Genomic DNA, 23,408 nt, shown 5'->3' on the forward strand with positions numbered 1-23,408 from the left:
TGTCATGAGCGTGCTGTACTGGATGTGACATGTTCCTCGACGGTTTGCCATTGAATTTTTAGAACTTATTTCTCGACCACGCGACCGAATTTATGTTCCGTCCGTCTCATTCCGTAATCAGCAAATGCCATCGCGTTCACGTTCTAGAAAGCCAATGAATGTCACAGCTTCGTTCGAACATTGTCGTTTACTGTCCTGACTTTGACTCTTTCGCCAGGCCGGATGACTCGGTTCGGAGAGCGCTGACGTAACAGCTCCCAACACCCCGCAGGTCTGGCGAGGGGCTGGATAATGGATTCAATTTTGTCATGATCAGGTCTCCTTCGCCCATTGCTCTTTTTGCCATTGATCCTGCGCGTTAGTCGAGCAAGCCAAGTACGGCACCGCTGCCTTTGATATGAAGCAGAGACTCTCTAGCCTGGATGTGCGGGCGATTGCCCATGAGCTCCAGCAGAGCCTGGTCACTCTGCGCCTCTCCAACATCTACGACCTCAGTTCCAAGATCTTCCTCCTGCGCTTTGCGAAGCCCGACCTCAAGAAGCAGCTCATCATCGACTCGGGCTTCCGTTGCCACCTGACCGACTTCTCGCGCCCGACCGCCCCGGCCCCGAGCCAGTTCGTCGCCCGCGTACGCAAGTTCCTGAGGACCCGCCGCTGCACCGCCGTCTCGCAGGTCGGCACCGACCGCATCATCGAGCTGCAGTTTAGCGACGGCAGCCTCCGCCTGTTCTTCGAGTTCTTCGCCTCGGGCAACATCATCCTCACCGATGCCAATCTCAACATCCTGGCGCTGCTGCGCAACGTCAAGGAGGGCGAGGGCCAGGAGCCCCAGCGCGTGGGGCTGGCGTACTCCCTCGACAACCGCCTGAACTTTGGCGGCGTGCCCGCCTTCACTAAAGAGCGCCTCCGCGATGCTCTGGAGACGACCGTGAAGAGGGCTGCCGCCGCCGCCGCCGCCGCTCCCAAGAAGGGAAAGAAGGCTGGTGGTGACCTGAGGAGGGGCCTGGCGACGACAATCTCCGAGCTGCCCCCTATACTCGTGGACCATGCCTTCAAGGAAAACAACTTTGATCCCAAAGCAAAGCCCGCAGACATATTAGAGGACGAAGGTGTTTTTGACGCCCTGTTTACAGCGCTCGAGCGGGCGAGGGGCATCATAGACGACATTACAAGCTCGGACACGGTCAAGGGTTACATCGTAGCAAGGAACCCCGATGTGGCCGATGCTGGGGCTGCCGCGGAAGGCGCGGTGGTTAAGCCATTTGCGCCAGAATTGAGTAAAGGACTGCTGTACGAGGACTTTAGCCCTTTCCTGCCGCAGCAGTTTGCCGGCGACCCATCAAATGTCGTGCTCACGTTTGAGGGCTTCAACAAAACCGTGGACGAGTTTTTCTCATCACTCGAGGGCCAGAAGCTCGAGTCGCGTCTGACTGAGCGGGAGGCTGGGGCGAAGCGCAAGCTTGATGCCGCAAAGCGGGAGCACGAGAAGAGGATAGAAGGCCTCCAGGAATACCAGCTGCTGAACCTTCGCAAGGCCGCTGCCATCGAGGCCAACGTTGAGAGGGTGCAGGAGGCCATGGACGCCGTCATCGGCCTCCTCGAGCAAGGAATGGACTGGGTCGATGTTGGAAAGCTGGTCGAGCGTGAGCAGAAACGCCACAACCCTGTTGCCGAGATTATTGAGCTTCCCATGGACCTTGCCAACAACACCATCACGCTCGTGATTGCCGAACAGGACGACGTCGATGATGATTCGGAAGATGGCTACGAGACTGAGTCGTCTGCTTCCGACGACGACGACGATGCTGCTGCTGTGCAGACGGGCAAGGCCAAGACCCTCGAGGTGGACATCAAGCTCAGTCTCACCCCATGGGGCAACGCTGGCGAATACTACGATCAGAAACGCAGCGCCGCGGTCAAGCAGGAGAAGACGGTGCAGCAGTCTTCGATTGCGCTGAAGAGTGCCCAGGAGAAGATTGCCAAGGATCTTCAGAAGGGACTCAAGAAGGAGAAGCCCGTCATGCAGCTTGCCCGGCGTCAGATGTGGTTCGAGAAGTTTCACTGGTTCATATCGTCTGACGGCTACCTTGTTCTCGGCGGCCGTGATGCGCAGCAAAACGAGATTTTGTACCGGCGCTATCTCAAACGCGGCGATGTCTACGTGCACGCTGACCTGCACGGTGCGCCGAGCGTCATCATCAAGAACAACCCGCGCACGCCCGACGCGCCTGTGCCTCCGTCCACTCTGTCACAGGCGGGCCAGCTCGCAGTCTGCGCGTCGAGCGCCTGGGAGTCCAAGGCTGGCATGGGGGCGTACTGGGTGGGGGCAGACCAGGTGTCCAAGTCCGCGCCGACGGGTGAGTTCCTGCCGACGGGCAGTTTCATGGTGCGGGGCAAGCGGAACGAGCTGCCGCCGGCGCCGTTGATCGTCGGGTTTGGTGTCATGTTCCGCATAAGCGACGAGAGCAAGGCCAAACATACAAGGCACCGTGTTTACGAGTCTGCGGAAGGCGAGCCCTCGACTGCCCCCAAGCCATCGCCTGGGACGGAGGCGGCGGCGGATGATGATATAAGTCCACAGGACGCAGTTGGGGTGGGTTCTGAAAGTGACTCGGATTCTGAAGATAAGGATGACGGTGTCGGCTCGACAAGGGCAAATCCGCTACAGTCAGGCACCGGCAATGACGAAGATGTGGATGAGAAGAGTGACGACGAAGAGACCGCGCCACCTGCTGGACACATGGCTGAGCTGCAGGTCTCTTCCAAGCCCGACACGAAGGAGGCGGATGCATCTCAAGGTCAGGCTGGGGATGGCGATGGTGATGACGATGGCGCGGCAGAGAATGGAGATCAAAGTGACGACAATGAGACAGAGTCTGTACTAAACACGCCCGCATCATCAGTCGCCCCGCCCGCGCAGCAGAAAAAAGGCCCTTTAAAGCGAGGTCAGCGCACCAAGGCCAAGAAGATCGCAGCCAAATACAAGCACCAGGACGACGAGGACCGGGCGGCCGCTGAGGCGCTTCTCGGTTCCGCTGCGGGCAGGCTCAAGCGCGAGGCTGAGGCTAAGGCTAAAGCGGAGGAGGAAGCCGCTCTAGCAGCCGCTCGCGAGCGCCGGAAGGAGCAGCTTAAACGGCAGCAACAGGCGACGGCAGCGCACGAGGAGGCGAGGCGGCGGCAAATGGAGGAGGCCGGCGGCGACGGTGAGGACGGCGATGGAGACGCTGACGGCGGCGGCGGCGGAGGGCCGACGGAGCTCTCTACGCTCGACTCGCTGGTGGGCACGCCGCAGGCGGGTGACGAGATCCTCGAGGTGATACCCATCTGCGCGCCGTACGCGGCCATGGCCCGGGTCAAGTACAAGGCCAAGCTGCAGCCCGGGATGCAGAAGAAGGGCAAGGCGCTCAAGGAGATCATCGAGAGCTGGAAGGCGGCTTCGGGCAAGAAGGGCGTCGTGGACGAAAACGCGCGCGACCCGGAGCGCATGTGGCCGCGCGAGGTCGAGCTAATCAAGGCCATCAAGCCCGAGGAGGCCAACAACTGCGTGCCGGTCGGCAAGGTCAAGGTCATGATGTCGGGAGGCGCGGGCGGCGGGAAGGGAGGTGGCGGTGGCGGTGGCGGTGGCGGGAAGGGTGGGAAGGGGAGTAAGAAGAGGTGAAGGGGGTACTGTTGGTGAATGGTCATTCTGGGTAGTCCTGGACTCACGTTGTTTGCATAAAGCCAGTCTCTCAAGGGTTGATGGCTTGAGCGGTCACTGAATCGACATAAAGGTATATCTGAAACGGCTTTCACAGGCATCTATCTACTTGATGATCAGCGTCTTATGGGCTAACACAGCAGGAGGTTGACATGAGCATTGATGTGATCGATAAACCCTACCTGGAGAGTCCAGCCAAGGCGCACTAGAAAGAAAAACAAATCAGACGCTGCGATTCGTATGCTGGATCATCACATATGTGTGCTCAGATCTTCATGGTGAAGCTGAGCTCAAGCGTGAAGTCCCGAGACCTGCCGCCGTCCGTCACGAAAATCCGCCCGTGCCCTCGTAAACCGTCAGCGTCCCGACCGCCTCGGCCGTTTTCTTCACCGGCGATGGGCGCGCGCCGCATCTCGGTACCAGTATGGCTGATAGCGAGCGGCCCGCAGCCGCAGCCCGATGCCGCCGCCGCCGTCAGCATCTGTGACTGACGACGCCACCCCCCCCTCCGCTTGCGAGGCACCGGGCCGCGGGCCTTGGGCCCTCAGTAGCCCCGCGAACTATGGTGGCGTCGTGTCGCCGGCCAGCGGCACGTGGAAAGCGCCCTTGCAGCCAGGGGAGGGGGTCGCACCCGTTGACGGCGTACTTGATCTTGGCGGTGGGCATGTCGCAAAGGCGGATGGTGGCTTGTTCAGCAATAGGCACGCCGTGAGGACTGCGTGGCGACCTGGCAGCCCCTAGGAGTAGGAGCAGCCTTGAAGGTTCATCATTGATGTCGCTCTTGATATTCATCTCTCGGAGTTGTTTCCCCATATTGCCCTCTGTCCTTGCCAAGTCCTTTTGGACGTTGTGGGGGACTCGGTATGCCGGACTGTATCTACTTGGGTATGTGTGTACTACGGCTCACGGGAGGTACGTATCGGCGATCACGTAGAAGAGACTGACGGCCTTTCTGGAGCGCCATGTGTATCAGTAAAGAATGTTAATGTCACGGCGTGGAGGGGAGGGGAGTACATGTACACATACATGGTGGCAGAAAGCGCCCAATGAGGGACTGTGTGTGTGGGCTTGCTCTGGCGGGTAGTTTATTCTCGAAGACCTGTTTTGACGAGGACACTAGTTTAGTTCGAGCAACGCGGCGAAAGGGCTGCGATGTCCCTCCCCCATATATCCAGTCCATGACGACTGCATCTTGTTGTTTATTCGGCACTCAGTTTTGCTGCCAGCGGGATCTTGTGACCTCTTGTGTCGAGCTGACTGTTTATAAAGGGCCATCATTGCAGCAAGGAGTTGCACGGCCAAGAGCAAGATGATCTTGATCTGGTCCATCGATTTGCCGGGCAGATTCCGCGCTTTCCCTTTCCATCCCATCCCTTCTCTGGAGAGCCTTTCTCATGAGAGGACATCTCGACCGCGTCATCTCCCATTTTATTCTAGTAGCCTTGCTCAGGCACGGCGGCGGCGCAACAGTCGCGGTCTTGGTGGGTGCCGACATCATCATCGGGGTCCTTCTCGAACACTGAGCATCTGTCCGCGATATCCTGGGCAGGCGTAGCTTTGTCAGTGCGGGCTCTAGCAGCAGCGGCTCAAGCGGTGATTCACGTACCTGTGCCACTGTGACGAGGTTGCCGCAATGCTCGTCGTCATGGTCTGGTGGAGCTCGCGCGTGGATGCCGACTGCCTCGCTGGCGTGGTAGGAGACATAATCGGCGTCGCGGTGGGTGCGCATGCCTAACAAACTCATATCAGTAGGGGTTTGGAAACGTGACTTTCAGTCTCTTTGAGCCGGGAGGTAATGGTACGAATGCAGAAAATTTCGCCAAACTAGGATCCCCCAGAATCCCACATCTCCTTGGATGTATCTTGGACTAGCCTTCACTCGGTGGGATGCTGGATCCCTAGGACCTCGTGGACAGCCCAGCCAGTAAACGGCGTACTAGTTCTGTTTGGCAGCAACCTTCACATCCTTTTGCTTCGGCCCGTTACCGAGCTTTCCGTATTGTACACAAGGGGCTCGCCGTGAGCCGCATGCGGTCGAGGTCCTTGTGTTTGAAGCGGAGGTCGCTTAAGAGCAGCGGGGGTGCTTGATGGCAGCGCAAGGAAAATTTAAAGCTGGGAGGAATGCGGACGGGCGGTACCAATCGTTTACCAAATGAGCTATGTATCGGCTGGTGGCTGCGTGTGGTAGTAAAAGTCGACCGAAAAGGGAAAGAAGTTAGTCTGGGTGGCAACCGGGGTTAGCTAAAGGAGTAAAATTGAGGATGAAAGGGAGAAATGGAAGAACCTATGGTGTTTGTATGGATTTTACCGCTTTCGAAGTCCGGTTGTAGTTTAAGGGGGATTGTCTGCATTAACGTAGCAACCAACGGAATACATAGCCTTAAATAGCAGGCCATACCACCCATTTCTACCTACGACCTCAACAAATTAGCCTTTTTAGTTGTGAACTCAGGAACCTCTGCCAGACCTGTGGAATGACGCCAAGAGAGCAACCTAGGAGAAAGGATTATACATCTTTCTGCAGTACAGCCCTTGAAATTCCCCATTGCCAAACCGAAAGCTCAGGATTCAGGACGTGGTATACATCAGCCCAAAGCCAACTGTGTCGACCTCTTCTCGGAGTTCCCTACCCGCTGTGCTTAAAAGAGACTGAAATATACCAGCAAGAGGTGATGTAACAAAGCAGTGCGTACCTTCTCCATCAGGTCGCCGTAACATCCAAAGCACGAAGCCGAGCGACCTGCCCGGATGACCCCCCGCCCTCCCGCAGCCGTCAGCCAAGGGCAACCCGGCTACCTGCGTGCGCACATGCATGATCTGGAGCGCGGCAGCCCAAGTCATCGGTGCACCAGTGTCTTCCCGTCGCCAGGGCGCGCGCGAGATTCTCGTGCTCTCTCTCTCTCTCGGCCGTTGTGCGACGGCGAGGCGGGGCGGGGCGCTTCCCGCACGACCTGAGGATCAGCTGGGGCGGGGGGCTTGTTGCCCAGGAATATATATATATATATATCTATAAGATGATAGGCACCGGTCCGTCCCCTATTATACAGTCGTCGGGGAGCCGACGATGCAAACTACGGGATCGACGGAATAATCTTCCGGCCTAGTCATGAGCGCTCCCAACACACTCGGGTTGGGAACTCTCGCCTTGGGCTGGTGGCACAGCCGCAGGTGACCGGTCGCAGCAGCAACCGGACGCTAGGGGGTGCGTCATGTCTCGCACTGAGGCTTGGGGCATGAGAAACTGGGACATTGCGCTTTTGCCTCCTGCCTGTTCCCGCTACAGTCAGGACAAGAAGAAAGACCACGAGGAGTCACAGCGTTCCACTTGCTACTTGGACATCTGGGAGGCTGGGCCATGCCGGGATGTGTGGAGGAAAAGAAAACACAGGCGGTCAAAAGTTTAGGACAACAGCAGCGCCTTCTTCACTCGTCAGTCCATACGATGGCTTGTGCCAAAGATCATCTTTAATGTGGGTTTAGAGGCCTGAAGGGCCACGCAAGTCCCCAGAACTGGCAGCATGAGGCGGTTCGTCTGCCGACGGCAGGCATGCGTGCTGGTCTAGACAGATGCAAATATGTACAGAATCGTGGCCCCCGAGGTAATGAAGACATATGCCGTAATATCAAGCCAGTGCTACATTGGGCTCGCGCGAATAAATCACCTCGTGATGATGGGCAGCGGAACAGTAGGGAGCCTTCCGAGCTCAAAAGACTCCCGGCGACTGTCCGACTGCAAAGGCTGGCCAAGGTCGCCCCTGGTGACCCCAAGCGAGGCCTCGATCCTGGCCATGTCCAGAAGCTCCTGCTCGTTGGCGCCATCAGTGGCAGGCATCATCTGCTTAGGATTCCAGCCCATGGGCGGCGACGGTGGCGGTAGCTGGCCGGGCGGTGGCTCGGTCTCGTAGGTACAGAGGCTCAGGGCGAAGGCGACGGCCGCGGCAATGGCCAAGACCATCATCTGCTCCGTGAAGGCCGCCTTGTAAACTGTTCGTGCCTCGGCCCGCGCCGGCCCTGGGAGCTGCAGCACGCTTGTGGGAATCCGGCGCAGAGCCTCTGCCTGCTCGGGCGTGAGGATTCCGCCCTCCGCCGTCGACCCCAGCCTGCCGCCGCTTTGCGTCGTCGTGTTGAAGATGGTGGTCCAGATGCCGAGTCCGATGGCTGAGCCCAGGACGCGAGCCTGGGCTACGGCGCCATTGGCGACCGCCATGTCAGCGTCTCTTGCTTGCAGGTTGGCCATGATGGTTGTCGACGCCAGGCAGAGGCCGAAGCCAAGACCGAGGACGACCTCGAAGCCGTACATGGCCTTGATGGCCGATTCCGGAGCCATGCTTTCCAGGATTGTCATGAGGGATGCGCCTGTCGTTATCAAGCTAGTGCCCAGGACGAGGGTGAAGGTCGTACGGTTCTTTTGCATCGAGAGCGGCCCGGCAACAAACGAGCCCACGGCCACGGCGGCGAGCATGGGGAGGAGGTCGACGCCAGCCATCATCACGTTCTTGCCCTCCAGTATCTGTGATCGCTCGGGGATCATGACGACGGCTGGCATGAAGACGAACCCCACAAGTACTGTAACGCTAAGCCGAGGGGTTTACTCTGTTAGTGGGGTGAACGGTGGCGAAAGGTAGCTGGTCTGGAGCCAGCGAGCAAGTTATCGTGTTTTGCTTACAACAGACAGGCAACATAGACTCGATGTGTAGCCAGGGACATGGGAAATATGGGCGCGACGCGGCCGCCTCTCGCGTGAAGGAACGCTTCCCACCCCCAGAAGGCGATGCAGCAAAGCAGCGAGAGTGTCAGGTTGACGGCGATGGGGACCGAGTTCCAGTGATACTTCATGGACCCTGCCTCCTGAATCGCGTATACCAACATCATGCTCGCGGCGAGGAGCAGGAGGGCGCCAGGGAAGTCGATCATGCCGAAGCTTTGCAGGATGGTGGTGGTGTTTTGTTGCCGCCGTCGGGGGTATAGGAGGAATAGTCCGGCAGCTGCAACCACCCCAAAAGGGATGCTGTATAATCGTTAGCCCAGCTGAGCGAGGGTTATTAAGCTGGCTGAGTCCTGCACGCTCAAAGACAGCGCGGCCGCCCGTGGGCTGGCGCATGAACTTGGTACATGGGAGGTCTAGACATACTTGATGAGATATAGCACCCTCCAGCTGCTGCGGTGCGGGACAACGCCTCCCAGGGACGGGCCGAGAACATATGATATGGAGAGGGTAATTGCGATACCCCCTCCTACCAACTGCCAGCGACGCCTCGGGATAACCTCGTGGAGACATATTATAGGCAGGCTGTAGAGGCCGGCGCCGCCTATCCCCTGGAAAGCCCTCATCACGATCCTAGACGGCCTTGGTTAGTAGACAGTCACGCAGATGGAAGGAGAAAGGGATCGTTGCTAGCAGTAAGTTTGCTACACTTACAGCTGGTTCATAGTCTGCGCAAGACCGCAACCTAGCGAGAAGACGGTGAAGAGGAGCCAGGAGACCTCGAGCATCGCGAGCCGACCAAAGATGTCGCTGAGCTTCGCAAAGATAACGGAAAAGCCTGCAGTCGAGGAGGAGAGCCCACGAGTCTGGTCAGAAGTCGGAAACATGTTTGAAGGCGAGCAGATCAAGTGAAGTGGATAGTCGTTAGATGGAGCTGGGGTGACACATACCCATGTAGGTCAGCAGGTATGATAGCATTATCCAAGTCGCCTCGGAGAAGCTCCCGAGGTCCTGGGCAGTCTCAAGTAGGGAGGTCGATACGATAGTCGTGTCGATGAGGGAGAAGAGGAGAGAAGTAAGCAGCCTGTTTTGCCCAGAGTTAGCTGTGATGGGGGCAAATGGAGGCCCAAGTAGCAGGGCCCAAGACCTTCCACCTAGAGTCAACGTACATTCCAACGATGGCAACGCAGCGTGCCGTGCCAAGCGTCTCCTCCTCCGGGGGCGTGACGAAGCTCTCGCCGCCGCCTACTCGGCCGTCGCTGCTCTCGCTCTCGCTGGGAGGACTGGGCCTCAGGGCCTCCTCCATGGAGTCGCTTCTTCTCAGGCTGCGGCGGTGTACCGAGAGCCGGTTGGCTAGGCTGCTCTGCCTGGGCGGGACGCCGATGCTGCTGTGCCGAAGAGGGACGTGTGCTTCCGGCATGTTGGGCAGCGGGAACGGCGACTGCAGCAGCAGGGAGGACCGCTTGACTGTCGAGCTCGACATGGTGGCTGCTTGGGGGCACTCGAGCCCAGTGACTTTTGAACGGAATATCTCGCGCTTTTGGTAGTCGAGCCGGAGACTGGCGTCGATACTGTGTAGGTGACGTTCTAGATGACGTTCCCCCTTGAGACCAAGTGAAGGCGCTTGGCATAGGAAGCTGGTACAAAATGGACCAATGACAAGGATTTCGGATCTGTACCCGACACTGAGCCAAGGTGGGGGTTGAAGAGCTGTCGCGACTGGCTCGTAGGTGAGGTTGAGGTCGAGGTGGTGTGCCCTCCTCGCTTGTGGCTGTGGGTCGAGGGCGGTGGCGCAGAGACTGGTCAGGCTGTTTCCTTTCCTCTGGTGGCAGCACGGACCCGGGGGTGGGCGACGGATACCGTTGCGGCTGGGCTTAATGAGGGGGCCTGGGGCCGACTGTCCTCGGGGACACGCCGATTTTGTATCTCAAGCTGGGATAGCATGTAGCGGGCCGAGTCCTGTTATAGCCGTCTGGGATCGATATGGAAACGCCAGTCAAGATCAGGACAACGTTGCATCGGAGCACATGTCTCTGCTCTACTCGCGCAAGAGAGACCAGTGACTGGCCTGTCGGCCGCCTCAGGAAGCGAGCTCCCCTCCCCTGTCTTCCTCGACCGGCTGGCCCAGGATAAGTGAGAAGGTGCCCCTCCGTGGTGATTGATGCAGCCACCCTGGCCTGTGCCGGACCAGGACAGGCTTTTGAGATTCCGCAGGCGACGAGATCTTGCGACTTGCAGAGGCCCCCGTCTTCTTCGTGATGCAGGCACGGGAATCTGCATTCGTGGCGGGGCACTGATCCGAGGACACAGCGCCGGCCGGCCGACTGAGAACCTAATCTGAGAGCCACCTAGATCCGTGAGTGACGCTACACTCTCGAAGCTTTCGTCTCTCTCCCGGGCGGGAAGGCACCTTGATAAGCTGGTACATGGCCGGTATCCAGGCAAGCATGGGTGGCACTTTCTGCTTCGGGGACTCTCCGCTTGGCTGGGCAGGCAAGTTGCCCACAGTTCCTGCCCACAGTTCCTTCCACCTGGGAGTAGTTTAGCTCCAACGCCCGTAGAGAAGATTCCATTCCCGCGTCTCTGCCTCTATGGAAAGTTTTAGTTTGTTGGGTGCAGTCCTAGATGCAAGCAAGAAGAGTACGGCTGCGCACCGAATCCTGATGTGTGTGCGCCGTCGTGCTAGACATGGAGGAGGCGGTTCACAAGGGCCTGCTGTGTGCGGTACCACGTGTGGCCAGTCGATCCATCTAATCAAGGCCGAACAGCCGCTTGTGAGGGCTGAGGAGTCGACACGCACACAAGTAGCACCCACTGTAGACATCGTGACTCTCTTCTTCAGTTCTGGCATTTGCAAGTTCCAGTTACCCAGCCGTGATCGATGCGAGACCTGCCTGCTGGCTACGTAGGGAGGTTGGAAGCAAGGAAAGGCACGCCAAGGCTGGATACAGCTGGGCTGGTCAACACTGCGACATGTGCGTCCCTGTGGCAATCTCGACTGTATTAGCGCCGCACAGACGGGAGGATCAGGAACGCCTGGTAGAGGGTGCTACCGAGTGCTCGCTCTAATACAAAGGCGGGGCTGTACGACCTGGACAGGCCAATGCCGCAGCCCGCTTTGGTGTTGACTGCGACAAAAGCCTGCAGCAACACATGTCCGACTCAGCCAACCCTGCATCCTCCCGTCTCTCCAATGTCGTCGGCAGATGGCTTTCCGCGTTGCTTTCTCAGTACCACTAGTCCAAACTCTTTCGACGTCCATTATGATCTTTTAGGGGATCCTGGAAGCGGCTAGCTATGAGGTTATCCGGGCAGCGGAGATCTGCAGGACCTTGATGGCTACGCAGTCCAAAGAAGTTAGTTTTAAATATCCAACTTTTGAAATGTTCAGCCAAATTCGGCACCCTACGTTAGGTATTCGGCAAAAACATATCGATTACATACCAGTCTTTAATAACCAAAAACGCTACAAACACCCCTAGGCAAAACATATAAAATCGCAAATAAAGGATTACAGCATACTTACTTTTCCATCCTTTTCCCATACCGATTGCCTTTTTGTACTAAAATTATCGTTACGTTGATACCATTAAGACGGCGGATCCTTCGGGTAACCTCTAGATGTCGCCCATTCCGTTGGAGTCCAACGAAACGGCCGTGGCCGGAACTCGCGCCACCATCGCCAGGCACATTGCAAAGGTGATGCGTTGAATCAACCGGGGATCGATGAAGTCCTTGAAGAAGAACGAGGTCGTCACGGCACCGCGGCGGCCAGAGCCAGGGGTCGACGGGAGGACGGGAGGAGCCAAGATGACTCACGAGCCGCTCAGGTCAGGAAGGCTCGCCTGGACGCGAGCGTTGGTCATAGTGCTCTCGGAGGCGGTGACGGCGCGGACCCGGCCATCGAGGGCATCAAGGAAGGCGCGCGAGAGGATGGGGGCGCGGCCCGGGGTGCTGCCACTCTTGATCACGCGTGGGACCAGGGTGTGACACTGATCCGCCGTGACGGCGACGAGGTTCTTGTAGGCGCGGCAGAGGCGCGCGGACTGAGCGTACTCAGCTCATTATCAACGTCTTAAAGAAGCATTGCCGTCTGCGGGGAAACCTGCAACAACTCCCTCAAGATACTGCGTGATGGGTTGTCAAGTCTGGCGCTCCCGCCATCTATTACAGGTATCAAGATCCGGCCGATCCGGCCAACGACACGATCATCCCCGAGCACTTTCAGCCGACTTTCTTTTCCACACTCTGGCCGATGCGAGTATCTGCACACGCGCGCGATGCGATGGATATTCTTGCCTCTTGGCAAGGCTGAGCTCCTTAGTACAAGGGTTAGGGTCGCATTTAAGGGGCGGCTTCTTGCGTGGCATCTGTGGCTTGTCCAACTGGGCAATGGCGGCCATCATCAACGTTCCATTATTACAAGGCTGACGTACGGGCCTCCCTTGCTCCGTTAGTGCCATTCATATCTTTCCTGTCTCGCTTCCACCTTCCAGTTGCGCCGCCCTGGGCTACGGTTTCTTGAAGCTGCTGTCATTCTCTTGCCCAATGCGACTGGCAGCAATCAGATATAGCCCTGTTACATGATAGGAAGATCATCCTTGAACCAGGCTGTAAAATGCTATTCTCAAGTCCGCTTGTCCATCTGTGCTATGCGTCTCTTCTGCGGAGTGTCTGCTTTGGCCCTATCATTACTGGAATGTTGGCACATTCCAATGGCACAGATATAGTAGCCGGAAGGTGATTGTAGTGCCCGCAAGATACTGCTTGCTACAGCCTCTTCTCCGGCTGGATTTCGTTATCATGTGCCGCTGGCTCGATAGGGCGAATGCTGCTTCTCTCGGGCTCCTCACTTGCTCGTAATATAACTGATCCGCCATACTCGCCAAGTGTGTTAGTTGTCTAAACTCCCCAAGACCTTGGGCAGCATGGAGCACATTTTCTAGTCTTACCGAATGAGCGAGATGCCTCTGGTGGCAAGCAGGCTGGCGAGAATCGAGTACTATTCCGAGTGGGAAAAGTGGTAGTCCCATCGGCGTGGGTGATAGTTTTGACATTAGCAGTCTCGGTCTACCTTCCTACTACTTTGCACAGGCCTGGAGAGCTTAAGAAGACGGTGAAGGGCGGCGGCGGCTATTCCGTGCTTATGCGGCTTTGCTATTGTTGCCCAATGTTCATGTCAGCTCATCCATCATTGTCACCATAATGCGCGGTTCTGGATGGTGGTTACGGAGGGGAGGGAAACTCTCTTGTGCAAATGTTGAGGACCTTTAGGGCAGATATAAAGTTTGAAGTACTCCAAACGAAGTGGGAACGGGATGCAAATGTGTCTGGTATGGCGCCAGGAATAGCTGGCCAGGCCAAAAGGACAAATAGGGATAAGGAAGAATGCTGGGCCTAGTGGGGGGTAACTTCCGCCATTTCGTACGGTACCCTCCGCTTCCAGGACGTTCTTGCCCGTATGCCACACCGGGGGCCTGCCCACTAACTTGGGCCCCCTTGGAAAAAAGAACTTGTGGGTAAAAACAGCCTCCCCCGTTGAGTACCTACCCGCAGTTCCCTACCCGCCTCTGCCCCCACCCTAGCACGGTTGGAACCAGAGACTAGAGCGAGGCTCTAGATTTTGATAGAGCTCGCAGCTTCTCTTCCCTCCTGCCCCTCCTTCTCTTCCCTGCACTTCTCTTCCCTACCCTTTCCTTCCCTGCTTTCCCTCCCCTCACCTTCCTCCAACATGGCCGCGATCGCGATCGTCGGCATCGGCTGCCGGTTCCCGGGGGACGCCTCCAACGTGGAGGAGCTCTGGGGGCTGATGGCGGAAGGCCGCAGCGCCTGGTCCAGGATACCAAGGTCGCGGATGAACGCGGCCGGCCACTACCATCCGGACCCGAGCCGCCAGGGCAGCGTGAGTAGACCCTTCTCCGTGATTCAGCGCCGCCGCCGGAACTTGGTTTTATCCCGAGTCCGATATTGTTTGTTGATCACCAGCCGCTGACCTCCCCTGACAGTTCCACATCAAAGGAGGCCACTTCCTGAAGCAGAACGTGGCAGCGTTCGACCCATCGGTAAGATAAAAGCACCACCATCTCTCGCTAGTTCGCTCTGCTGGCTCAGAGACGCTGACGTTGATAATTATTCTGAAGTTCTTTGCCATATCTCCAAATGAAGCAACAGCCATGGACCCCCAGCAGAGGATTCTTCTCGAGGTCACGTACGAAGCAATGGAGAGTGGTAAGTGTTTAATATGCCTTCCTTCCCCAGCAAGCTCTTCCCAGCTAACATGATATCCGTAGCTGGAATTCCACGAGAGTCTTTGGACGGGAGCGATACCACCGTCTGGATTGGCTCCTTCGTCAAGGGTGAGTGCCTTCTTTGATCCCCTGGTCTGCCAGTTGCTCTCGAGTCTAACCCTGTCTCTCCAGACTACGAGCAAGTGTGCCTCCGGGACCAGGACGACGCACCTCAGTATGCTGCAACTGGAAACGGCATCGCTATTCTTGCGAACCGCATATCCCACAGCTTCAACCTGACTGGAACAAGCCAAACGGTCGACACTGGCTGTAGTGCCAGCCTCGTCGCTATTCACCAAGCATGCCAGAGCTTGCTGAGTGGAGAGTGCTCAACGGTAAGTCCCCTCTGAGGACAACTCCTCCTTGTCCGCTCCTCTCTCGTCATGCTAGTGGATGTAGTCTAACATGAAGCGCGCGGCATAAAGGCAATCGCGGGCGGCGTTGGCTTGATCCTGACACCAAACACGATCCACCCAATGACTTCTCTTGGATTCCTGAGCGCCGAAGGGAAGAGCTTTGCTTTCGACTCCAGAGCGGATGGATACGGCCGCGGTGAAGGCGCCGGCATTGTCATTCTTCGCAGACTGGAGGACGCCCTGGCAAGCAGTGACACCATTCGTGGTGTGATTCGCTCAACCGTGAGCAATCAAGACGGCCGCACTCCTGGTAAGCTTTTATTTCCAAGATATGTCTCGGTGCCAGACTTTGTTGCCCATGCTGACAAGCTTCACTTTTCGTGAACACTCAGGCATCACTCTTCCAAACATGGAAAGCCAAGCAGACAACATCATCCAGGCTTATGACAAGGCCGGGCTTAATCCACTCAGAACGGGGTTTGTTGAGTGCCATGGAACAGGAACAAAAGCGGGCGACGTTCGGGAGCTACGAGCCGTTCACCGATCCATCACCAGCGGGCGACACATTGACGACCCCGTGTTTGTGGGATCTATCAAGACCAACATCGGACATCTCGAGGGCGCTGCCGGAGTTGCAGGCCTCATCAAGGCTGCCCTTGTGGTCGAGAAGGGAATCATACCCAAACATCTCAACTTCGAAAAACCCAACACCGAGATCGACTTCTCAGACTTGCGGGTTCGTGTTCCTATGGAGCTGACGCCCTGGCCAGAGCAAGGCCTCCGACGAGCGAGCGTCAACTGCTTCGGGTTCGGTGGCACGAACACCCACGCCATCGTCGAGGATGCCGCGCACCATCTGGCAGAAGCTGGACTGCGAGGCTTTCATGCATGTCACCTTTTCGAGAGCTCCAACACTTGCCCTTCAACCTCCCAAACAAGTCTGAATGATGAGCCTCGGCTGTTTGTGTACTCTGCCCACGAGAAGAATCGCGTGGGAGTGGTGGCCAGACTTCACGCATCCTATTTCCGCAAGAAGCTCAACCAAGAAGACAGCAGCGACCTCATGGACCGGTATGAACACACCCTCCTCAACCGACGGTCGAGACTGGAGTACAGATCCTACATTATCAGTCGAAACCACCAAGACCTTGTCAAGAAGCTGTCCGCCGGCGCAGTCGGAGCTGTCATCCAATGCCCGCGAGACACCAACACCCGCCTTGCCTTTGTCTTCTCGGGACAGGGCGCCCAGTGGTGGGCCATGGGGAGGGAGCTCCTGGACTACCCTGTATTCCGAGACAGCATTGAAGCTGCCTGTCGGTATATGCACAAATCCCTGAATGGAAGCCCAACCCTGCTCCATGAGCTAGAAGCCAGCACATGCGAGGATGACTCAATCATCGACCTACCACATCTATCGCAACCACTCACGACAGCGATACAAGTAGCCCTCGTCGACCTTCTCCAAGCAAGCAACATCATGCCAGCAGCTGTTGTAGGACACTCGTCAGGCGAGATCGCGGCTGCATATGCTTGTGGCATCATCAGCAGAGAGAGCGCATGGAAAGCTGCTCACTTTCGTGGACACTGCGTCGCAGAGTGGCAAGCCGACAAGTCCCAGCCAACGGGCAAGATGCTCACGGTCTACCTATCTGAGCAAGAGGTCCAACAGTACCTCGACATTGTCCCACCCGGCTCGGTCGGGATCGCATGCTACAACGGCCCAAGGTTTTTGACCCTCTCCGGAGACCAGGAAGCCATCCTCGACATCGAGAAGGAGCTCAAGAGAAAAGGTCTCACCAGCCACCTGGTCAACGTCCAAGCAGCCTACCACTCGCACCACATGAACGCGATAGCCGGCAGCTACCGCCAAGCGATCGGACAAATCGAGATGCAGATGCCGCCCGTCGATGGAGCCAAGATGTACTCGTCGCTAACGGGGTCGGAAATCCTGCCCAACGACCTGCACGCCGACTACTGGGTCAAGAACCTCGTCTCCCCGGTCCTCTTCGACAAGGCCGTTACGGCGATGGTGCAGGCCATCAAGCCCGACGTGGTGGTGGAAGTGAGCCCACGGGTCGTCTGGGCCACCACCATTGGCCGGATCCTCAGGGCCATGGGCCACCCAGTCTCGGTTCCCTGCCTGTCGGTGCTGCACAAGGGCGCCAACGCGGCCGAATCGGCCCTCAACCTCCTCGGCGACCTCTGGGCCCGAGGCTGCGATATCGAGACGGGCTGGGCCCGCGGCGGCGGCGACGGCGGTCGTGGCGACGGAGGCGAGAGGTCGCAGGCTGCGCTGCCGCTGCAGCACCTGTGGGACCTCCCTCCCTACCCCTGGAACCACGACAGGAAGTTCTGGTCCGAGTCCAGGATCTCCAAGGGCCACCGGTTCCGGGCCCACGGCCGCGAGGACCTGATCGGGGCGCCGGTGAACCCGGGCATGCCGACGGACCCGGCCTGGCGCGGCTTCTTCCGGCTCGGGGAGAACCCCTGGATAGAAGACCACCAGGTCCAGGGTGCCATCATCTACCCCGCGGCGGGCCTGGTGGCCATGGCGGTGCAGGCGGCGGTTCAGCTGGCCGAAGGCTCGGGCCGGGAGGTGGTGGGGTTCGAGGTCTCGAATTTCGAGATCTTGAGCCCTGTCATCATCCCGCGCTCGGCCGACGGCATCGAGCACGCGATCCTGACGCGGCCGGCGGCGGTGGCAGCGGCCGAGGGCGGTCCGGTGGCTCGTCGGGCCTGGGCAGCCCACGAGTTCAGCATCGTGACCGGGACGGGGGGCCAGGCCCACCACAAGCACGCGCAGGGGCTTGTGACCATTCTGTACGGTGGCGGCGGCGGCGGCGGCAGCAGCCAGCAGGGCGCCGAGGGTGCGTTGGGGTTCGATCCCCCACAGCTGCGCCGCGAGTACGAGGAGGCCAGGTTCCTGTGCGGCGACGTGGTGGCGCCCAGGCACCTGTACGAGCGGCTGGCGGGGCTGGGGCTGAACTACGGCCCCATGTTCCGCAACATGGTGGCGGTGGCCAGGGGCCAGCTCGGCACACACCAGTGCCACAGCGAGATTCGGGTGCCCGACACCAGGGCGGGGATGCCGCTGGCGTGGGAGTACCCCCACGTCATGCACCCGGCGACCCTCGACGCCATGGTGCAGACCGTCTTCGCCCTCGGGGAGGACGAGGCCATGATGCCGTGCTCCATCCGGAGCGTGTTCATCTCGGCCAAGTCGCCCCGGGCGGCCGGGGACCGGTTTGTAGGCTACACCAAGGCCCGCGGCGCCGGCCCGAGGCAGGTGTCGGCCGACGTGGCCATGTTCGACGCGCGGGCGGCGGCGGCGGACGAGCCCATGGTGGTGGTCAAGGGGCTCTTGCTAAGGTCAGCCCGCCCAGCCGACGGCCTCGGCCACCTTCCGAACCACCGCAACCTCTGCGCCGAGGTTGTGTGGAAGGAGGACCTGGGCGGCAGCGCGCCAGAGAGCCTCGAGACCTGGCTCGACCTCCGCGGGCACGCGACGCCGTCGCTCGCCGTCCTGCAGGTGGGAGGAGGAGGAGGAGGAGGATCGGCCGCCACCACAGCTACCACCGCCGCCGAGTTCGCCCGCGTGCTGGCGGGCGGGTACGAGACCCCCCGCTTCGCGTCGTACACGCTGTGCGAGTGCCCGGAGGCGGCCATGGCGGAGCTGCAGGCGGCGGGCTCGCTCCCGAGCAGGGTCCTCGAGCGGGTGGCGTGGGACGCGGTCCCGGTGGAGGCGGTGCCCGAGGCGTCGCACGACCTAGTCGTCGCCCTTGTCGAACGGTCCCAGCTCCAGGACATCACCGCCGCGGGGTTGAATCGCGTGCTGGTGCCCGGGGGTCATCTGGTTATGGCGGTGGAGGATGGCGGCGCTGGCTGCGGGGGCGGAGAGGCGGGCCTCGAGGAGCTGAGGTCTGTGCTCGTGTCGGCCGGGTTCGAAGAGGCCGGAACCCTCGCGGGCTTCGGGTCTCTGCCCGAGGGGCAACGCTACATGCTTGCTAAAAAGCCGTCCGCTCCGGCGAGGCTGCCGCCGTCCGCCGCCGGCCCGGCCCACGAGGTGGTCGTGGTGCTGCCGCAGGAGCCGTCTGCCCGCGTCGTCGCGCTCGGCGGGCTCATCGAGAGCCGCATCCGAGGATCGTCCCTGGCCGGCGGCCGGTGCAGGTTCGTGCGCTTCTCGCCCGAACTTGACGCACTCGAGGGCGAGGCCACCCACATCTCGCTCCTGGAGGCGGAGCACCCTTTCATCTTCGGCGTCGACGAGAGCCAGTGGCCGGCGGTGCGGAGGCTGCTCCTGCTGCCCAGCATGATCTGGGTCACGGGCGGAGGCCAGATGTCGGTCCGGGACCCGCGCATGGCGGCGGCCGTCGGGCTCACCCGCACCCTACGATCCGAGGACAGCCAGAGGAGGCTTGTCTCTGTCGACATCGATCTCCAGGCCGACCACGACGACGACAGCACGGTCCGGGCCATCGTGGCGATCCTGCAAGCGAGCATGGCCGAGGAGGGCGGCGGCGGCGGCGCGGCGGCCCAGAAGGAGGTCGAGCACGTCGTGCGGGGCGGCAGGCGCTTCATCCCCCGCCTCATGACCCTCACTGCCCTCAACTCCCTGATTGAGAAGGGCGACGGGCGGCCCGAGCACGTCGAGGACTCTGCACTCTGGCAGCAGGAGGGCGGCGGCGCCGGCCGGCCGCGGAAGCTCGCGCCGGCGTCGGTCGCCGGGTCCGACGGCCTGTACTTTGAGGACGACGCGGAGGCGATTCGGCCCTTGGGCAAGACGGAAGTGCGCGTCAAGATCGAGACGTGCCAGCTCCTGCCCGACGACATGGACGCCATCGCCAACCACAGCGGCGGCGAGGTCGGCTCCGATGCCAAGGGAAGCGTGGTCGAGGTTGGACGAGAAGTGACCAGCTGCCGTGTCGGCGACGCGGTCGTCGTCTTTGCCCGCGGCACCATCAAGACATCTGTGGTAGTTCACGAGAAGTTTGCCTGGACCCTGGACGGGCTCGCCAAGTCCTCCTCACATTTGTCTCCGACAGCCATGCTCACAGCGACGTACGGTCTTGTTGTCTATGGCCGGCTGGAGAAGGGGGAGACGGTCCTGGTGCACGCGGCCGCCTCAGCATATGGCCAAGCTGCCGTTCACATCGCGCGCGCCAAGGGAGCCGTCGTGATCGCCGTGGTTTCGAGCGAGGAACAGCGCCGGGTGGTTCGAGAGAAGCTGCACATGGCCGACAATATGATCCTGAGCGAGGACAGGCGTCTCGCCCTCTCAGTCCAGAGTCTTACAGGCGGAAACGGCGCTGATATCATCTTCAACCCGACGCCCCGTCATCTTGCAGCAAACTTTGAGTGCTGTGCCGAGTGTAAGCAAAGCTCCTCCAGATCACTACCACTTACAAACAAGGTCATCAAGAGCCATACTGACAACTAGAAAACGCGAAATAGATGGGCGTGTTGCGCAGCTGGCATTCAAGTCCCTCGAGGCTCCCGACATGCGCCAGGCGGTGGTCAAGCAGATTTCATTCGAGACTTTCGATATTCACAACCTCGCAAAGCGCCGGCCCGCGATGATGGACAGGACACTATTACAACTGAAGGAACTGCTGCCTCTCAAGACACTCGCCAACATGCAGGCGTACCCCACGCGCGAGCACGGCTTCGACAAGCTGGGCGCTGCCTTCAAGGCGTTCACCGCAGACACATACCTCGGCTCTCACACACTTGTCGCGCACGACACGGCTCGGATCCCGATCCGCATTAAGCTGACTAGGTCGGCCGAGCTGACGGCGGAGGGGACGTACATACTGGTCGGTGGCTTCGGCGGAATCGGACGCGCCATAGCGCAGCTGCTCGTCAAGAAGGGCGCCCGACACCTCGTATTCCTCTCTCGCTCCGGCCCCAAGTCCGAGGCGGCCATGGGCCTGTTGAAGATGCTGAAGTCCCTCGGGGTGACAACGCGCAACGTCCCTGTCGATGTCTGCGACGAAGATCAGCTGCGAGAGGCAGTGGCCACCATCCAGCTAGATATGCCTCCCATCAAGGGCACGATCCAGTGCGCGGCCGTACTACAGGTAAGCCTTCTTCAGCCACAGCTTTGAATACAGCCAAGGGTTTTTTTTTTTTGCTAACCTCAGATGGACGTTCGACCCGCAGGATTCCGCATTCGTGACCATGACGTTCGAAAAGTGGCAAGCGGCCTTCCGCCCCAAAGCGATGGGCTCCTGGAATCTCCACCGCTGCCTGCCGGACGACATGGACTTCTTCATCCTCCTCTCGAGCGCCTCGGGCGTGCTGGGCAACCAGGGGCAGGCAAACTACGCGGCGGGCAACACCTTCCAGGACGCGCTAGCCGAGCACCGACAGCAGCAGACGAGCGACGGCCCGGACAAGAGCAGGACTAACCTCTCGCTGGACCTCGGCCTGGTGCTCGACGCCGGCATGGTGGCCGAGAACGAGCGGCTCCTGGGTGCGATGCTCGCAAACGGCTTCTTCGGCGTGCGCCTGGCCGACGTGCGGTACATACTCGAGCGCGCCATGGCCCAGACGGCGGTGGTCGTCAAGACCCCAACGGAAGGCATCCTCCGGCTGCCCGCGCAGGTCGTCACGGCCCTCGGCACGGGCGGGCTGACGCTGCAGAGCGGCAACGAGGGGGGGCCGCGCCACTGGACCAGCTCGGGCCTGTTCGACTACCTGAACATGGTGGACGTGCCCGCCGACGTCGCAGCCGCCGCCGCGTCGCAGCCCAGAACAACCGCCGCCGCCGCCAGACGGCCCGGAAGGAAGGGCGCCAAGGAGCTGGCGGCCGAGATCCGCGCCGCGCCCTCGCCCGACGAGGCAGGCAACGTCGCCGTCGCGGCCGTGGCGCGCCAGCTGGGCAGGCTGCTGGACAACAACAACAACAGCGGCGGCAGCAGCAGCGAAAGCACGACGATGGACGTGACGCGGTCCACGCGCGACTACGGCGTCGATTCGCTCGTCAAGCTCAACGTCACGCGATGGATCGCTAACCAGACGGGTGTGGCCGTGGGCGACATTGACGACTTTGCGAGCATCCGCGACATTGGACACCACGTCTCCAGGCGCGTGCTCGAGAGCGGCGCCAACGATGCCGAGTGAGATGGCGACAGATCAGGGTCATACCCGAACCTTCTACAAAAAGAACAAAAAAAACAGCTACACTACGCTACGACTTCTTTCTTCACGCTTCAAAAACGAGATTCTGGCGCCTTCTCAAGATGGGTTCTTGAGACTTGTTGCGCACACAGATCTCGAATCGTCTCTTGACTTCTTCTCCGATCGTTGTTTCTTCAAAAAACTCCTCTCTTCTCTGTTTGTCTAAATGTCTCGGCTACTTTCTTCTCTGGCTGGGCGACGCACCTAGCTCGGCATATTGCGTTTCTGATGGGGTTCTAGATGGGTTCAAAGACCTTGCAAAGGGTCGATTTCGAGCTTGAGAGCATACACTTCTTTCCGCTTCAACCTCTTCTCTGTTTCTGTCATGTCCTGTTCGAGTTCTTCAAGGGAAAAGATACACCAAAGATACCACAGGGAGCCAGGAGTTTCGGATACGGAACAGGTCATGGGTCGACCACATGTAGTTTTGAGATACCAGGTCTACCCTGCCAGTTTGCTAGCTCTGATTTCCGTCGCGTCCATGTCGACCTCGACGCGAGAGCAAACAAACAAACATGCAAGCACTTTAATGACATGAACGTGCGTCTCTCCGTGAAAGACAGGCTGAATTATTGGTATTCCCCTTCTATCCCATCCCAGAGAGAAAATCCGTCATTATGCCGAGTAGGCCGTCTATAGAAGTAATACATGGGTTATTGAAGTTTGATGGTTTCGGATGGCTTGCGCGCGCTCCGATCTAGCCTTCTGAGAGAAGGCAGGCAGGCAGGCCTCCTTCTACATGGCCGGGCCTGCGAGGGCCGAGGCATTGGCAGTGGTGCCGACGGCCGCGGCCGCAGCGGCAGCGGCCTTCTCGCCGGCGCGCTTCCGGAGGACGTTCTCGATAAAGGCCTCGCCGGCCTTGTAGGAGGAGCGGACGAGGGGCCCGCTGGCGCAGTAGAGGAAGCCCATGTCGAGGGCGCGCTGGCGCCACAGCTCGAACTCGTCCGGGGTCACGTACTTTTCCACCTTGAGGTGGCGCTTGGTCGGGCGCATGTACTGGCCAAAGGTTACGACGTCGACGTTGGCCTTTCTCAACTCTGTTGGAAGCAACGCAATGTTAGCACGTGAGAGGATAGAGGGAGAGAGAGAGAGAGAGAGAGAGAGAGAGAGAGAGAGAGAGAGAGAGAGAGAGAGAGAGAGAGAGAGAGAGAGAGAGAGAGAGAGAGAGAGAGAGAGAGAGACGA

General features: G+C 59.4%; 6 protein-coding genes across 6 annotated transcripts in view; 3 read left to right on the forward strand and 3 right to left on the reverse strand.

The window, feature by feature from the left end:
• The first annotated feature begins 226 nt into the window (after positions 1–226).
• Positions 227–4,863, forward strand: GGTG_11484 (serologically defined colon cancer antigen 1). The gene has a single exon (XM_009229375.1). The coding sequence runs from the start codon at positions 398–400 to the stop codon at positions 3,656–3,658; it is 3,261 nt and encodes a 1,086-aa protein (XP_009227639.1). The 5' UTR covers positions 227–397; the 3' UTR covers positions 3,659–4,863.
• A 267-nt stretch (positions 4,864–5,130) lies between these two features.
• GGTG_11485 (hypothetical protein) lies at positions 5,131–5,426 on the reverse strand (the record flags this gene model as incomplete). The annotated part of the gene is made up of 2 exons (XM_009229376.1): positions 5,131–5,238; positions 5,304–5,426. The coding sequence occupies 2 exons, from the start codon at positions 5,424–5,426 to the stop codon at positions 5,131–5,133; spliced, it is 231 nt and encodes a 76-aa protein (XP_009227640.1).
• Positions 5,427–7,355: 1,929 nt separating this feature from the next.
• Positions 7,356–9,885, reverse strand: GGTG_11486 (drug resistance transporter; the record flags this gene model as incomplete). The annotated part of the gene is made up of 6 exons (XM_009229377.1): positions 7,356–8,271; positions 8,364–8,705; positions 8,829–9,035; positions 9,117–9,240; positions 9,353–9,486; positions 9,572–9,885. The coding sequence occupies 6 exons, from the start codon at positions 9,883–9,885 to the stop codon at positions 7,356–7,358; spliced, it is 2,037 nt and encodes a 678-aa protein (XP_009227641.1).
• A 1,398-nt stretch (positions 9,886–11,283) lies between these two features.
• Positions 11,284–12,481, forward strand: GGTG_11487 (hypothetical protein; the record flags this gene model as incomplete). Its single annotated transcript, XM_009229378.1, has 2 exons — positions 11,284–11,377; positions 12,024–12,481. 2 exons carry the CDS (start codon positions 11,284–11,286, stop codon positions 12,479–12,481), a joined length of 552 nt encoding a protein of 183 aa, XP_009227642.1.
• A 1,652-nt stretch (positions 12,482–14,133) lies between these two features.
• On the forward strand, positions 14,134–22,167 carry GGTG_11488 (hypothetical protein; the record flags this gene model as incomplete). Its single annotated transcript, XM_009229379.1, has 9 exons — positions 14,134–14,304; positions 14,408–14,464; positions 14,543–14,630; positions 14,693–14,758; positions 14,822–15,024; positions 15,115–15,355; positions 15,438–20,414; positions 20,497–21,122; positions 21,205–22,167. The coding sequence occupies 9 exons, from the start codon at positions 14,134–14,136 to the stop codon at positions 22,165–22,167; spliced, it is 7,392 nt and encodes a 2,463-aa protein (XP_009227643.1).
• A 404-nt stretch (positions 22,168–22,571) lies between these two features.
• Positions 22,572–23,408, reverse strand: part of GGTG_11489 (hypothetical protein) — a 3,038-nt gene continuing 2,201 nt past the window's right edge. Inside the window, exon 2 of the mRNA XM_009229380.1 lies at positions 22,572–23,261. Coding sequence (XP_009227644.1) covers positions 22,960–23,261 — 302 coding nt within the window. The 3' untranslated portion in view covers positions 22,572–22,959. The remainder of the gene's footprint in view (positions 23,262–23,408) is intronic.

Source organism: Gaeumannomyces tritici (assembly GCF_000145635.1).
Source record: "Gaeumannomyces tritici R3-111a-1 unplaced genomic scaffold supercont2.7, whole genome shotgun sequence".
NCBI lineage: Eukaryota > Fungi > Ascomycota > Sordariomycetes > Magnaporthales > Magnaporthaceae > Gaeumannomyces > Gaeumannomyces tritici.

What these genes read in the sequence shown, in the direction of transcription:
- GGTG_11484 (XM_009229375.1), top strand. Translation starts at nt 398, where the DNA reads ATGAAGCAGAGACTCTCTAGCCTGGATGTGCGGGCGATTGCCCATGAG.